At 37.6% G+C, this 17,860-nt stretch overlaps 1 protein-coding gene across 6 annotated transcripts in view; it reads right to left on the bottom strand.

Moving 5' to 3' along the window:
* Nucleotides 1–2,007: 2,007 nt before the first annotated feature.
* Nucleotides 2,008–17,860, bottom strand: part of LOC137614422 (RING finger protein unkempt-like) — a 54,156-nt gene continuing 38,303 nt past the window's right edge. For 3 of the 6 annotated variants that reach the window (XM_068344231.1, XM_068344235.1, XM_068344234.1), the window contains 3 exons: nucleotides 17,479–17,724; nucleotides 14,907–15,077; nucleotides 7,926–14,546 (listed from right to left, as the gene is read on the bottom strand). In XM_068344231.1, coding sequence (XP_068200332.1) covers nucleotides 14,484–14,546; nucleotides 14,907–15,077; nucleotides 17,479–17,724 — 480 coding nt within the window. In that variant the 3' untranslated portion in view covers nucleotides 7,926–14,483. Of the gene's footprint in view, nucleotides 2,904–7,925; nucleotides 14,547–14,906; nucleotides 15,078–17,478; nucleotides 17,725–17,860 lie in introns of those variants that run through there. The other 3 variants (XM_068344233.1, XR_011039084.1, XM_068344232.1) reach the window with 3 other exon arrangements.

The following is a 17,860-nucleotide window of genomic DNA, read 5'->3' as shown; positions in this document are numbered from 1 at the left end:
ATCATGGCTGCCGGCAGCCGCCAGCTACTGGCAGCCATCTTGGCTGCCGGCAGTCGTCAGCTACCAGCAGAGACCATAGTTGCCGACAGATGATGTGGCTGCCAGCAGTATGCATTGCCGCCAGCCACCATCATGGCCGCCGGCAGTTGAAAGACACATGGTTACTGACACTCAATATGGCTGCTGACAGTTGTCATGGCTGCCTGCAGCTAGCATAGCTACCGGCAGCCGGACAGAGGTCTTAGAGAGGGAGTCTGGCTGGCAACAGTAAGGTTGCAGGATGCCGGCCCAATGAAAGACAATGGCTCGGCCATTAAAAGTGGACAGAGGGGTAGGGAACAGGATCCTGTATAGCGTGTGGAAGGAACTGGCGAAATTGTCAGTCCTACCACCTCTTAAAAGAAACTGTTTCAATATCGGCAGCATCCTAGATGACAGGAGTCTCGGTTCTCCAATCTAGAGATTGCCAATACTGTACAGTTAAGGGGATGGCGGCATTGCCACCTCCTCTCAACAAGGGAGAAACAAGGGAGTTCCAGTGCGTGCCACCCTAGGGAAAAGAATACTACTCTTCAGCCTAGGGGACTGCGGTACAGGACTAGTCTTTCTCTAGTCGCAAGGAGGAGATGGTATCCTACCACTACAAGTGCAGCTAGGGAGGGCTAGCCTCCAATGCAGGTAGCCTAGCCAGCAGGGGAATGATGGTATCCTACAACCTATTCACCCTGCCGGCAGGTCGCCAACATAAGACTAAATGCTCTGAGATTCTGACTGAATCCCAAACCCTGCTGGTATACCAAAATCAGCGGCTAAGGTAAGAGACAGGAAAAACCCTAGGCTATTCATGTCTGAATAAAATTCATGGCACGGCCACTAGGGTTGTAGCTTGAAGCTACACTCTGAGGGAAAGAGAGATTACCCTTAAATCTCCATGGAGACATGTAATATTTCATATAATTCTAGGAGGTATCAGTCTCCACTTGAATTGAAAACAATACACGAGGGTAACCGGGGAAATGTCTGAACGTATAATAAAACGCCTAGGTTAGGTTACCTAGGCGAGTCGAGATCTCGGTTACCTAAATCACCGAAATTCTTAACTATACGATAGACATTGAAAAGGAAAATTATGCACATTATCAATATCTTTAAAAGTATAATTGCCTAAATAGCTAAATAATTAAAATAATTGATTAATGCTATTTAAAACTGGAAAGTCGTTCTGCTAACTAAATAACACATGCCTAACAAACCACGGCGCCACCAGTAACAGGCCTAGCTCTTAGGCACAATAAATTACTTTAATTTCATTGTGAAACTGGAGCTAGAATATACTCGTTGTAAAGACCCGATACTCAACTTTCCAGAGGCGGAAGAAGATTGAGAAAGCATAATTATAATCCTTGCAAAACGATCGAAAGTTAGATCAACAGGGAATACCACGGAGGGAAATCGCTACAAAATAACGAATGTCCGCCATCGTGGAGATGGCGCTGTTGTCATACTCAATAGTAGTACAAGAACGGGGGTAACCTTGATAAGTCTCCCCTTCTATTCTGCCACACCTCCTCGAAGGGTAAACGCTATTAGGGGTGCAGGTTGCTATGTGGCGCGTCAAGAATACGTCCTCTGATATTATGCGATTTCCTTGAGAGAAAATTTAAGGATATTCGCGCCAGGAGTTAGAATTCTGGATACCCAAAGGTAAAATTCTCTGGGAATATCACTGTAGTACATATATCCCTTAGGAAGCTACTTCAGGGAACTTCCTTCAGGACGACATGGCTTGAGCCCAAAAATGGTTTTTTTGACTTGGGGGCGGGATCGAAAATGGTTTTTCGCCCTGGGGGCAGGATTGAAAATGGTTTTTCGCCCTGGGGGCGGGATCGACAATGGTTTTTCGCCCTGGGGGCGGGATTGAAAAAGGTTTTTCGACTTGGGGCGGGAACGAATAGGCCTGAAACTATTTTCTTTACCCGAAACAAATGGATACAAAGGAAAAGAAAATGACTTTAGATTGATTTATTGGTTGCCATCATTAGAACATGTTACATGGATCATCAAAACTAAAGTCGGCATATCATGAGTCTAAATATATTAAAATATATCTCAGCCAGTTTAAAATGAATTTTAACTCTGTAAAACAAGATTTTAAGAGATTAAAATGCTTAGTTCTTAATAATATTATCATTATTCTGGAACTGCCACAAAAAAATCACATTTTTATCCCTCTGCACAAGAACAGTACTGCTTGAATTTGTTTAGTATATTCAAGCTTATTTTTTTTTATATTTTTTTTTAACTTAACATACAATATCTTTTCAAGTTTGTGCAAAAATAGAGATTTCAAAAAGCCCAGATCTGGCAACCGACCAGAACCGGGAAAAGGATGATGCGGACATTGGACTCCGCCTTGTGTTGCCGCTCGTCTCAATGGAGGGCGAAGCGAAACTACTTCTCGCGAAGAGTTTTCCTCTGCTGATATTATTTGGTGTTTTATGTAGTTGTACTTATCAGATAACAAAAAAATTTGTAAGTAAATAAAATATATAAAATATAAAACTGTCTACCATAGAATAATTAAATAAAATAACAGTTGAACTAGCTACATCAAAAAATTTCTTATCTTGAATATCAGTCAACACACTTCATTTTTTTTTTTCCGGTCCGTTTATAAACTAATCACTGGTATCAAGTATATACTGCAGGTCACTTATGTCCTAATTGCCAAGAAATAGTTACAAAAATTCTTCCTTATCACTACATTAATAGTCTTATCACACTTTAAATACTTCATACTCCTCATTCAACCAAATCACATGACAACATGAGGCGGAGTCCCTCGCTGGGAGCCGGAAACATCCACGACTTCCGCGGGATTGGGTCTCTCGCTAAACACATCTCTTTTGAGAAAGGAACAAACAGAAATCTCATTGTTAACAGAAAGCCAAAAAAATCTGTCACACAGAGCCTGAGGATGAAACCACAGTGCAGAATAAAGGCAATAATTCAAGGACAATATGCTTTATACAATACACAGAACACACTACAAAGAGGAAACAGATAAATAAAAAAATATACCTGGGGCCTTCCGAGATACCCTAAACAAACGTTACGGCCATTTACATACACACGTTTCCCAATTACCAGTAGAGAACAGATTAATAACGGAATCTCAGAAACTCGCCCAAGACCTTCTGCGACTACGTACTCCGGGAATAACCGGAGAACTGCCCAACGCAGCAGCAGCATCTGCTTTGAGGATTTTTGCTATATCCTCCCTAGCTACTTAAAATTCAAATATCTATAAGATAACATGCACATTTCATCTGGGAATAATCTCGATAAAAGCTTAGCAACAAAGTTGTTTTATGCGACACAAGTAGTGCAACTCTTTCTAAGTTACTTTTGTAAGTGTGTGCTTAGTCTAAATACAAAACTGTATTGAATTATGGAAGATAAAAAAAGGGTGAACATTTTTTAAACTGAAAAACAAAAACTATGACTTTCCGAGAGCAAATACATGAAAAAGAAAATAGGACACTACAGATGCAATCTTATTACAGCAACCTCAACAGAATACTCGTCAGAAATGACATAAACTTGCTATACAGTGTGCTTGTAACAAGCAAGAACTGCACTTGCAGCCTGTATGATTTTCTCTACTGTTGAATGTTTAATTCCTAATTTGGGATTGATACCTATAGTAGATTTAGCATACAGTGTATCCGTGTAGCAGTACCAGCCAAACACGACTGAATCTCTCGTCAGGCTGGTAGGAGCGGAGAGAGGAAATGTCCCCTTTTGTTCCTTTGTTTGATGTTGGCTACCCCTTGGGGCAAGTGCCTTAGTAAATATACATGTGTATAATAAATTTGTATGCTTATTAAAAGGCTTCAGTACTGGATCACATACTGCTACAATATTTACTGGATCTTCTAATGACAATCCATGCATATCATTCTGTAATCTAATAACCTATAACCTGACATAATAAAAGATCAAGATACTAACAAAGAGGATACTGCGATATATTTTCCAACTGTCTGACTACCTTCTAAAAAAGTTTTATATCTAATTTACATATACTGTTGTAATTTATAAGAGCATCAAGAACTTGAACCTCTATTCCTTGGGCAGTTACGTAAACTTCCAATGACTGTGATCTCTTGACGAGCCTAAATCCTGACTCATTGACATACAGTAGTTTCTTAAATAAGACGGCTGTGTATACATATATTACTAAAGTTCTTGTTCATCCAGACCAATACAAATCACTATAAAGTATTAGGTTGATATCACAGCACTGACGTTAATATTTCGGTTAGTTTTTCTTCAAGTCGTACATAATCATTCTCAAATTTTATATTTCAGAATGAAGTGAATGTCACAATGGGTTTTTTATTATTCAGATTATAAAGAATAGCAACTGTGAACTGTCAATTTTCCACTTTTAAATTCTTAATACTGTTTATCAATCACATTCACTTTAATTCTTCTCCTCCTTTCCATTTGGATGTCGAGCTAACAGTTCAGTAATAATTTTCAAAGACTATTTGACGAACTGAACATAGTGGAAAACTCCCTTTGCTAATGGTCCATTTGAAGAGCTAACTCTAGTCAGTAGGAGATGGCTAAAAGTCTATACAGTATCAAAAATGTATAGTCACTTACAGGCATGAAACAATTACAGATACTGTATACTCTATACCTTAATTCTCACAGCTAAAAGAAAATTAAAGAAAACCTGTGACCATAAAGAAAAATTCTTTGCCTATATCACATCCGATATCTACGTTAATTTCCTAAGTGTTAAACGCAAGCAAAAATTAAATTTGACGTTTTACATATTGCTGGAAAATTGATGCGTAACAAGTACAGCCAAAAAGATAAACATTGTCACAATAGACCACAGACAATCTTTCCGATAGGGTCTCGCCATTTCCCGACCGCCTCTTCAAGCCTCGCAGAAGCCTTAAATTTTGGCATAACAAGAAATATATTTTACAATTTAAGAAAAAAAGACCCATAGTTATAGGCTTTTACAGTAACTGATAATTGTTCCAGAACAGTGAAATAAAATAACATGCCATTGTATAATCTACAGCCTTACAACAAACCTTTTTACACATGTAAATAAGTTTTCAGTCGTTAAACTTTGGAAAATGAAATTTTCATAAAACTCTCAACTACTACGATTGAAATTATGCCTTACAAGTAAACTACATTGTACTTCACTATCTTTCATTCTGCACTGAAAGGTTCCAAGGATATCAAATATATGAACATTGTAAATTGTAAAATTCCTAAAATGTACAAGAAAATCTAGATTTTGCTGATCCCAATGTTTACTTACGATAAAAAAAAATCTGGTAACAGACCAAGCAAAGTTAGTTCTCAATTGCAAAAGCACCAGATGAAATAACTTGGAACAGTTGTCAAAAAACTGGTAAATTTGCTATGAATATAAATATTACCTTCAACAGCTACATAATTTTTTGATTACAATAAAAAAGCTCAAATGTCGGACAAAAGAAAGTCTAAACTATTAACAGCATTGACTATGGAAACACGGTACTGCCAGAGTATCGTGATTGACACGAGAATAATCAAATCTTGTAGCCACACTTAATTCATTTCTTGAAACTACTATTAAATTTGTGAAGTGGATTTACCAACTGTTAACCCTTTTACCCCCAGGCTTTTTGGAAATTTCCAACCCTTAACCCCCAAGGGGTTACTTTTTCCCAGCACATTTTGGTGTATATTTCTTTCAAATTGCTCTAACAGCCTTAATTTTTGTCATAGAGAGGTCAGGTTGGTCTCATTCTCTTGGAAAATGTCTGAATTTTCTCAAAAAATTATCAAAAATATGAAAAAAATAATTTTCATAGCATTCTTTTTGCAAGGACGTAACGGTACGTCCATGGGGGTAAAGGGATGGCTCTTGTGAAACGTACCAGTACGTCCTTTGGGGGTAAAAGGGTTAATCTATGAACATGTACATAAAACACATCCCTTATAGAAAGAATTTAATCTCCTAACTTTATAAATACTGTACTATAGTATACACTTATTGTATTTTGAAATTATTTTCCAACAACAAATTTTGGTTGCGATGATTTACATATAAATTTTTGGTTGTAATAAGACTTTTAACTCTTAATACAGTTAATGGAAAATGCATTAGAGAATTATAGCTAAAAAGAAGTTTTAAAACGTACTGGCATCTTGTGCAAGGTGATAGAAAGATTGCATTACTTAACAATATCAATGTCTCCAAGTTCCATTAGACAAATAAGTGTTTTGTACTTATCCACACACACATGGGCATCAATATAAAAAAAATCTGCAAAACTATTTTTAAATTATGAATGAAGTTTCTCAACAACCTCTAAAAGAACAAAGTTTCAATGACTGACTTGGTGAAATGTGCTAATTTGGTTTCCTGTTATTTAAAAACATGGCCCTACTACCAAACCTAAAAGGTTTGCTCTCAAACAAGTCGAAATTAAAGAGAGGAACGCGAAGACCAATTCCTAAGATCGTGGAATATTATAGTATTATGGAAGTGATTTCTTAGATTTAAAATTAGCCCTTTTACCCCCAGGGAATTTGGAAATTTCCAACCCTTAACCACCAGGGGGTTATTTTTTTCCCTGCACATTTTGCAGTATATTTTTCTTAAATTGCTCTAACAGCCTTAATTTTTGTCATAGAGAGGTCAGGTTGGTGTCATTCTCTTGGAAAATGCCTGAATTTTCTCAAAAAATTATAAAAAAATATAAAAAACTAATTTTTATAGCATTTTTTTACAAGGACGTACCGGTACGTCCATGGGGGTAAAGGGATGGCTTTTGTGAAACGTACCAGTACGTCCTTTGGGGGTAAAAGGGTTAAGTGTAGATTTAAAAACTTGGCCTTACTACCAAACTTAAAAGGTTTGCTCTCAAACAAGTCGAAAGTAGAGATGAACGCGAAGACCAATTCCTAAGATCGTGGAATATTATAGTATTATGGAAGTGATTTCTTAGATTTAAAATTAGCCCTTTTACCCCCAGGCTATTTGGAAATTTCCAACCCTTAACCCCCAGGTGGTTATTTTTTTCCCAGCACATTTTGCAGTATATTTTTTTTAAATTGCTCTAACAGCCTTAATTTTTGTCATAGAGAGGTCAGGTTGGTCTCATTCTCTTGGAAAATGCCTGAATTTTCTCAAAAAATTATCAAAAATATGAAAAAAAATTTTTTTACAGCATTTTTTTTTTGCAAGGACGTACTGGTACGTCCATGGGGGTAAAGGGATGAGTTTTGTGAAACGTACCAGTACGTCCTTTGGGGGTAAAAGGGTTAAGGCTCATTCGCGTATGTCTTACTTTTATCCTTATTTTCTACCCAGTTATCTTCATTCGATGGATGCCTCCATACAATGTCCAGTAAAGATACGTAAATATAAATTCTAAAATGACGAAGCCACTGCGCAATGACGTCTACGTACATGAAAATCCTTTGCATTAAAAATGTGGACAATGGAAAGAATAATTCTAAAGTATATGTTAAGGTGGCTCAAGGTGCTCACTCTCATGAAAATACTTTAACTACTGGCAATACAGTGTCCCATATCACAGGTGACACAGCAGAACACTTACAAAGTACATACAACACTACACTAATAATGTAATTATGATAATAAAAATGCATCAACCATCCTACCCTACTGAGACTTTCATTGTTGCATTCTTTGTACTGTATCCGCCATCATTTCAAGGTCCTCAGCAGGAACGATCCACCCCCAACAATAATGGTCTGGCAGTGAACATGATACTTTTACTATATTCATTAAACACACCCACATTCAAGGCTTTGGTCAAGAAGTACAAATTATGAACCGACGCTCGATACCCCGCAAAAACCATACGACAAGGTCCCTTTCCAAATGTGTATTTAATAGAACAGTGTTTCCCAACCTTTTTTAAATGATTACCCCAAAGTTTTATTTCCAACAATTCAATGACCCCATTGAACATATACCCGGTAACATCGGATGGTTTTTTGCAGCCACCTGATGAACTGTATGGATCATGTAGCCCGCTATTGGCTGCTTATAGTTAAGGATCCAAAACAAATTGCAGATTTTGTATATGAATTATGGCAATAATTATGGGAATGTGAATAACTCAATTTCAGAACATCTTGATTACCCCAAAAATACGGGTCCATTACCCCAGTGGGGTAATTTACCTCAGGGTTGGGAAACACTGTAATAGAAGCTCAAACTGCTGAGTCCTTCAAATGATACTGAACTAAGATTCATTTAATGGTAAACTCATAATCAGTGTTTTGAGAACTGGTGTAAACTTCCATCAACGGCACACAACATTCGATTTCTAATTTCTCAAAAGCGTCCTTAATTTTACCGTAATAGTTCTTTATAGCTTCAGCACTTTTGCTTTTGTTCTGTACAGTATATCTGATCAATATTTCCTTTAATCTTGTAAATACTGTTTTTGCTTTCCTCGCATCTTCCATCTTCAACACTCCATAGTTTTCAGAAATCGAATGTTGTGTGCCGTTGATGAAAGTGACAAGAAAAACCTCCAAATCAGATATAAACTTATTTTATTAGATCTACAAAGAAATATCAACAAACAATTAATAAAAGAATAAGTTGAACTTGAACTATTATAAAAATAAAAATAAATGCCACTTTAAACTATATTCAAATTCTCACAATCAAACAAATCCATTTTTTTAATAAATGCAAATGTTCTCATTGCCAGGAAGGAAGTGATCACGAAGAGGACCCCAACAACCCAGGCGAAAATGATCCAGTGCCATCCACATCAGGCGCAGGAGCAACAGCGGGAGCTGTGGGCGCAACACGTTGCAGTACTGCCACCTCAGCAAGAATGCAAACCTATCATATGGGGGATAGCAGACAACAAAGCTAAATTTACACAGGCTTTCACGAGATGGACTCCATATTGGTTAGGAGCATTAAGGCTCAGAAAATTAGATATGAAGCCTTTCGTTGCAGGAGCTGAATGGGCCGAACCAGGATTAATGAAGTTGGTTTCAGTCTTGGTTAAAGGAAGGATGAGGAGAGGACGACTGTCAGGAGAAGACATCAGAATGACTTTGGCAGTTGCCGAGGCATTGTGGCCCAATATCTCAGAAACATGGCAATTGAAAGATACATTCACAGCAAGAGCGGTATTAACCCTGGATATTCTTGCTTTCTTTCCCATATCTAGTTCAGGCTTGGGTAAAGCAAGCTTAGCATATAATAATGCAAGAGCTGCTAATGGTGCATTGTCAGGTGCCTTCTTTGAGACCCTCCCCAAGGATGCAGTATCACAGCCCTCTGGTGCCATTCCTTTGGAAGTACTGATAAGTTTCTGTCAATGGGTAGCCGAAATAACGGAGCTTCCAACATGCGACGTAGATTTTGTTGCCACGTGTGTTATAGCAGCAGCGAAGAAGGGATTTTTATCTAGGCGATTTCTAACGGTGGTCACGACCGAAGTTGAAGCAGATTGGGGTATTAAAAGGAACCTTAATGTAGATGTTATAAGAAGTATATGGACAAATTTAGGCCATTTCTTTCAAGGAGAGACAGCTGAGGAATCAATGACACGGTGGTTATCCTACCTGCCACCATCTGCTATTAGAACGCGAGTCTCTTCACAAAAAATTGCAAGAGAAAATCTCGCAGGGTATGCCACTATAGTTAAAGCTATGAGACTTTACAAAAGCTTCCCATGGGAGAAAGTAGCCAGTATATTGCCAGATGAATGGGCAAAGTTCGAGGATGCTGTTCGAATAATCGGAAACAATAGATACTATGGACTTGGGACGAACTTGGGAGAGGTAACACATTTACGGTATAAGTCTATAGGATACGTGGCTAAGGAATTATTGGTAAGGGTTAACGGAGAAACTACTCTTAACAGGTTTCCTGGATCTCCAGAGAGTAGGTTGGCTCTGGATAACATAGTTAACACTTTTATACAAGAATTAAGTGCTGTGGGAGGAGGGGATTACCCATTCGATGCAACTCGTGTCCATAAGTACGTCGACCTTGTCAAAGACATAAATTTTGCAGATATGTAGGTAGTCACCTCCTTTAGGCTTCAGCATGCTCAGGAGGTCATCTAAGAACAAGGACCAGTGACAATGGGACCCAGTTTGTGGGAGCAGAGAAAGGGAATCGGATAATGATCCGAGGTTGGAGTCGGGAAGAGTTAACGTTGGACTCAGGAAGAGTTAACAGTTGTTAAAAAGTAAACAACTATTCTATTAACCCTTTTACCTCCGGGCTATTTGGAACTTTCCAAACCTTAAACCCCAGGGCGTTTTTTTCTTAAAGCACATTTTGCAATATAAATTTTTTAAATTGCTTTAACTGGCTTAATTGTCCTCATAGAGAGGTCAGGTTGATCTCATTCTTTTGGAAAATGCCTGTAGTTTCTCCAAAATTGATCAAAAATATGCAAAAAAAAAAAAGAAAAAATGTAAATAGCATTTTTTGCAAGGATGTACCAGTACGTCCATGGGGCTAAAGGGATGAGTTTGTGAAACGTACCAGTACGTCCATTGGGGGTAAAAGGGTTAAGTAATGAGCTAGGTTTGGCGAATTTATAGTAGTAAACAAATATAAATTTCCTATTGTTTTCTTTCAAGTATTGGTATTATGTTAAAAGTTTGGGCTGGTTTCTATTGTTTGAGTTATTATAGCGAGTGTTTTCTGTACTATGAAAATCGGTTAGTTAGGTGGAAAGGTTCAGTTTGGAAGGCCTTTTTATTTTTTCAAAGGTTCAGCAAATACAGTATTTCATGTTTTAAAGGAATCCTCTGCGAAGTAAGTTTATATTTTTATATGTTGTGCTATATTGTTTTGGATTATTTAGGACAAATTGAGTATTTTTGTGAATTTGGATTAAAGTGGTATTAAAATGTACGAGGAAATAACTGTAAATGATCTTGTATAAATTTGGCATTTGATGTAAATGTTTAGAATTTAGTTTGATTAAATGCTTTGTTTTAAGGATTGCTGGAACATTTTTTTGCCGAGAGCAGCCTTTGATAAGGTTGTCGTGGCCTGATTGGTATCGTCTCTGTCTGGTGTTTGCCAGACTGGGGTTCGAGTCTGCAACCTTACCATCCATGTGAGCCAAGTTTGGGGGAGCCTATAGGTCTATCTGCCGAGTCATCAGCAGCCACTGCCTGGCCCTCCCTGGTCCTAGCTTGGGTGGAGAGGAGTCTTGGGCGCTGATCATATAACATATGGTCAGTCTCTAGGGCATTGTCCTTCTTGCTAGGGCAATGTCACTGTCCCTTGCCTCTGCCATTCATTTAGCGACCTTTAAACAGTTAATTTACGAAAAGATGGATTTGTTTGATAGCGAGAATTTGAAGATAGTTTGCAGCGACATTTATTTTCATTTTTATACTAGGTTAAGTTCAACCTATTGTTCATTAACCGTTTGTTTATATTTCTTTGTAGATCGAATAAAACGGTTAATATCCGATTCGGAGGTTTTTCTTGCTACTTTCATAAACGGCACAATCAGACATCACATTTAATGTGACTCCAGGGAATACATTAACACATTCTCATATATCAAGACTTTTCAGGACTTTAATTCAAGTCACTTAGGAATTTTCTTCACATTTCCAGGTATAATAACAACATGAGCAGACATTATTCCTAAGAAAATTTTCACTGAAATGACAATAGATTTCTCATCACATACAACCAAAACTGCCTTCCACTTGACTGAGGAATACGTAAATAGGACTCTCTTAAAGGAATTCCTTGAGAAAGAAAAAAGTTCCCTTATCTGAGGAAAGGAAATTAAATATTTCACTAAAAAAACTTGAGATAAACCATTAGCCTAAACTACACGAGATGTTTTTCACACTACACAATTTAAAAAAAAATATTTTGAGAGTATTTCTGTAAATAATTTCAACTTAATGAACAAAATTTATATAAGCAAAAAATTTCAATTGGACCCAGTTACAAAAAAACTTATCACGTTTAAACGAATATCAACGTATTTAAAAATCCATCTCTTGATGGTTAAATCTGGACAAGCTGCACAAAAACCAAAAATGTCTAAGAATGGAACTCGCACCTCTGTAAACGAAAATAATCATTACTTCTAAAACAATACTTGCAATTCTTGCCTTCCTCCCACTGCAAAATCTGGTAATGTATTTCTGGAAGACACACACCAATGGTTTTTATCCAAGATGTCTTGCCATAAAAAATATGCTTTCTTCCAAGCCTAAAGCCTGTTTATTTTCTATCTTTAAACTGTGTAGTGAGCATTGCCTTGCGGCCAAACAAGTAGTGTAAGGCCTCCAAAATAAAGACTACTTTAAAAGCTAATCAATTTATCAAAATGACTCTAGGTCACACACTACATTATAAAGCCCTGTCCACACGATCGAGCAAACAGTGATACCAGGCTACAATAGTCATTGAAAATGAGGGTTGATAACGTCAGAAGCGGGAAAACTAAAGGCAGGGATCTGGCAACACTGTATGATGCCAGATCCCAGTCTGTGGTTTTCCCGCTTACGTCATCAACCCTCATTCTAACTATTGTGGTCTGGTCTCACTGTTTGCCCGTCGGGCATGCTCGATCGCGTGGACAGGGCTTTCAACTTTCATACTCCTACGCTGTTACATTCCATATATACTGTTACTGGTTTATATATATAAAGTCAAATAGCTCTTACAACACCAATACATAGGTTTTCTTACACACTTTTAAAAAAAAAATTGAAAGAACACATTCAAGTATTAAGAAATTTGTCCCAAAATACCTGAAGATCCTAGTTATCTGTGGCAGCTTTTTTCCCCCTTGTACCGGACTTTTAATAAATACTATTACAGAACTATTCATATAGAAATTTGCTCTTTTTCTTCATTTCTTGAAGATGAACTCTCCTGGCTTAGCTACTAGAGAAGAAATATATAGTTGGGAAACAAATCACCTGATGTAAATGATGCCATCTAGATTCTAGTAAACCTAGCTTATAAGAACCTTCCAGATCAGCCTTTACTATTACCATATCCCAAAGGGATTTTGACGAAGGAAAAATCTATTTCTGGGGAGAGACCTCTGACGCCCGGTGAAAAGTCCTTTCTACCTTTTCTGATATAAATCTTCCAAATATACCAGAGAAAGATAAAAGCATGGAATGCAGAGGTTACTATCCTCGCGCGAGCACCTCGTGAGTGTCGTGTCTACATCAGGGGTGTGTGAAAACCACTATTCACAGGCTGTCTTCCAATTAGATAACTCCTTCATCAAAGGGAAGAGCCGTAACAAAGACCCCAGAAACCACAGAAACTTAAGATTTAAATAAAATAAGGCTTTCAAGCATCAGAATCTAAAAATACCTTCATATGATTTCCAAATAAGCTAACACTTTTAAGAAACGAATACCGAGTGTTTTTTTGTTCTAAAATACCTGTACAGTAAAGCAATTTTAGTTTCTAAAGCTAAGGTTTTTTATTAGGAATTTCACTTGAACAAAATGTCACATTATATTATAGTCACCCAATGGACAGCGCTGTACACAATAGCCCTTAAATTAGTCGAAGGACTAACAACCGTGAACCCTCGACCACCTATTTGAAAAGAAAATCATCCCTAATTCTAATTCATCTATACAAGAATGCCACATAATACTTAAAAGTCCTTTTTAAAATAAACAGATCTTCATCAGCATTTATAGAATACATCTACACCAGAGAACCTCTTAAGTCTGCTTTACTCGGCTACAATCGTCAACAGATGAATAACTGGCCAGTATTATTAGCTCGGTGGTCTGGTTAAATTAGCCTTAAAACATATAATGAGAAGGTATTACTTCCAGGGAAGAAAACTGCCAACATACAAACAAGTCGTGACATTTCTCAGTGCTCCTTGATTAGTAAACTGCCGTTACAGGGGAAAATCGATTAAAACACTAAAATACAATTAAGGAAAAATGACAAACTATCAAATCATAGCATAAGTGCAAAGAAAGATAAATATATCAAGAGGGAACTCAAAAGTAGTGATGTAGACGACCATAGGTAAGGATCCTCGAAAATCCATTGGGGATTTGGTAAAAGAACATACTGAACAAGCGTACTCTTCCATCACCGGGATGTATTTGCAGTACAGAAAAAAAAATGTATCTCTCCTCATGATTATAGAAGTTTCTTTGGCCAGATGGAATTTAAATTATTTCCTAAAAACAACCACAAATCTAACACTTTTAGACGGGAAGATCAAGAAACGGGCAAATAGAGAAAATCCTTTTTGAATGTGTCAATGTGCAAAAATAGCGTATCAACAATTGTTGCTGCTACAATACTAACAACATAGGCTGGTGGGAAAACAATGGGCACCAGCTATCAATGAGGACATGCCAAATGCCATATGTCCTGGAAAAATATAAACCTAGTTCTTATGCATTTACCAAGTTGTCACTGCTCCGCCGGGCCACTGCTCACTCTTCACACTGTAATTATTTATTGCCTGCAAAGTAAAAGAATTGATTAACTTGGGGAAACTTTTATTTTCATTTTGTTTGGCAACTTTAGAGTAATAAAATGATGAAATAACCACAAAAATATGATGAAATATCTACAAAAATATGTTTATAATGTGTGAACAATATCTGAAGCAAGCTTATTTCATGGTCATCAACTTGAAAGGGAAAATGAGAGAGAGAGAGGGGGGGAGAGAGAGAGAGAGAGGGAGAAAGAGGGGGGGGGGGAAGAGCCACATTACAAGAAAATAAAAAAGAATAACCACAATAAAACAGACAACTAGAAAGAGAAAGTAATAGTAACCACAATCAGAGAGTGAGATTGAGAGAGAGAGATTCCAGCTTACCTTTTCTATAGTTTCTAAATCTTGACGCAACTGGGTTTGTATCGCTTTAAGGGTATGTAAAGGTAATTTCTCTAAATCGGTATGGGGATGGAGTGCCTGTACAAAAGGTCCTAACCGCCCGGCTCTTAAATCTTCCATCTCTTTCTGCTGCGCTGCTATTTTGCTTACATACTGAAACAGACGATGTAGTCACTTAATCAAAAGAAGTAAATATACAATGTATTAATACATACATACATAAACCAAGGCACTTCCCCCAATTTTGGGGGGTAGCCGACATCAACAAATAAAACAAAAACAAAAAAGGGACCTCTACTCTCTACGTTCCTCCCAGCCTAACAAGGGACTCGACCGAGTTCAGCTGGTACTGCTAGGGTGCCACAGCCCACCCTCCCCAGTTATCCACCACAGATGAAGCTTCATAATGCTGAATCCCCTACTGCTGCTACCTTCATTAAAAGTAAAGATATTACACGTCCACTATATACGTGCTAGATACGTTCCGAGACCCGAGAGTGGTTTCGCTTGTTAAAATGTTTGCTAGTCCAACAAGGCTTAGACATCCAACTCGTGACTCGAAACTCTTACCCTACACCTTTTCAGCCGACTGATATTGTGTTACAAGAATATCTAAAAGTTACTGGTTTGTACTGTATTTCAATGGTGGATTTTCGTTGCTTTTCATGACAAACTAAATTATATTTTTCCCCTTTTTTTGTCGGCTGATTACTTATGTATTTAGAATTTCAACGGCTTATTTGAAGTTTAAAGAAAAACTTTTATATCTATACATGAAATTTTAAAAAAATAATGCAATTTCTACACTGATACAAGAAAGGAGATTAGCCCTAAGGTACTAATTTCTACACTGATTCCAGAGAGGAGACAATCAATATGGTACCATCTTGACAGGTCTGATTCTGAGATGGGAATGGAGTATGAACTTTTCTAGAAAAGCCATGGTACCTAGAAGAAACATCCACCCGTTGAGGGGGGCAAGGTTTCATGGGCCTAAATTGCATGCAGAGATAAAAAAAAGAAAGAATTTACCTATTTTCAAATGGAAAAGCCTGGAAAAGAATTGTCTAATTCTTCTTCTTTGTCTGTATATTTTCCCACTTTTATGTGGGGTCGATGTTTCTGGGCAGCGTTCTCCATCTACCTCTGTCCCACACTTCATCACTGGTTAATCCCTTTGATCGAAGGTTTTGGCTAATTTTTCATGGCTGGATGCCTTACCTGCCGCCAACCCTCCCCTCTGTCATCCAGAAAGGACGAATTAACTGACTTGGAGTTACTTGTGACTATCTTAAGAGAATGCCTAAATAGGACAATGAGATCTAAGATCAAATTGGCTCTGGATATCCCAGGTACAGAGACTGTAAGAACTAGCCACTTTATGACTGGTACCATGACCATTGTAAAAACATGTGGGGCTTTACTTATACAAAACAGGGCCGATAATTTGCAGGTCTTTCCCTTGACTATGAGTCTTGTGAACTTTCTTGAATCAGGATGGATGTTAAAGTAGAAATCATTCTTTTGGATGGTAGAAATAACTAACCAGTTTGTCTCCGTGGAGAACTTTATGACAATGAGATACTGCTTAGTTTGAAAACATCTATGACTGGTTTACATCCTCTTGAAGCCTTTGGGGCAACAGAAAGATGGTTGTAAAATGACAAATTTTGAAAGTAATATGTTTGTCCTAGCTATAGAAACCCAGTCATTCAAAATAGGGAAATGTCTTCAGTGGTCATTACTGCACCAGTCCCACTTTGACGATTAACCCTGAAAGCACCAGTTAGTGGGAAAACTGTAGGTTACTACCCCAAGCTCACAATGTGACTATGGATATCAGTTGGCAAGTGCTCGGTTGGCTAAGATCCATAACAGCACGAGGCATGGTGTACATGAAACCCATATCAACCGAACGTACATACAGGAGAATAATGCTTTTACGACCATTCATTTACACCTGAGAAATAACAGTGGCTGTCAAACCAGGCTTATGCTTAACAGATCCCAAAATACCAGGTAGTATGTATGCTCAATATTGGCATGAGGCAGTAGCATAAATCATACCACTATTAGCCTACTGTATGGTGCTGGTAACACTAAACAAAAGAAAACTTTGAGGCTTATGAAATGTAACATAGAAACAAAACTAGTAATTCTTGAGGCTTCCCGAGTCCTGGAAATTAATCAACGCATGAACAGTACATCCGGGATTTTTCAGACGGACCGAGGTGTCTAGGGTGACTTAAGTCTGCGTGAAATGGGCTACGCATAAGCATTGAATTTGATGTGAAACCGATATGGGTTGTACAGAAAATGTAGAGGTTTCATTTATCACTATAAGTATGTGAGTATATAAATGAAAACATAGTGACTAAAATAATACTGTAATTAAATCCTGCGTATGGTAAGTAAGTAAAATACAGTCATACCTACACTTCTTACAGTATATCAATATGAAGAAATGGATTTCAATCTGCAATTACGGGAAAATACGCTAAAGCCTGTTTGGTTTTCATATAAAAATGATAATACAAATGGAAAAAATACATACCTTAGCTCTACTTGATGCTAGTTCTTCTCTTAATCTATGTATTTCAGAAGAACTCGAGTTACTAGTTGGAGTATAAGATGTTACGAGAGGCGACTGCGACAAGTGATTGCTTAGTGGGTTACGGGTGTGGGGCGACATATTTGCACCTAGGTCGAAAAGACACCCGCTGGCACCGCTAGAGGAAGCAAAACATCCACTCCCGCTCAATTTCCCCACACCATTGGCACCTAGAAATGCTGAAGCTCCCTGAAACAAGGTAATATATTAAAATATTAAATTATGATTCGATTAACCCTTTTACCCCCAGGCTCTTTGGAAATTTCCAACCCTTAACCCCCAGGGGGTTATTTTTTTCCCAGCACATTTTGCAGTATATTATTTT

The sequence above is a fragment of the Palaemon carinicauda genome, chromosome 20 (genome assembly GCF_036898095.1).
Source record: "Palaemon carinicauda isolate YSFRI2023 chromosome 20, ASM3689809v2, whole genome shotgun sequence".
NCBI lineage: Eukaryota > Metazoa > Arthropoda > Malacostraca > Decapoda > Palaemonidae > Palaemon > Palaemon carinicauda.
This window is presented reverse-complemented; position numbering and strand designations above follow the sequence as displayed.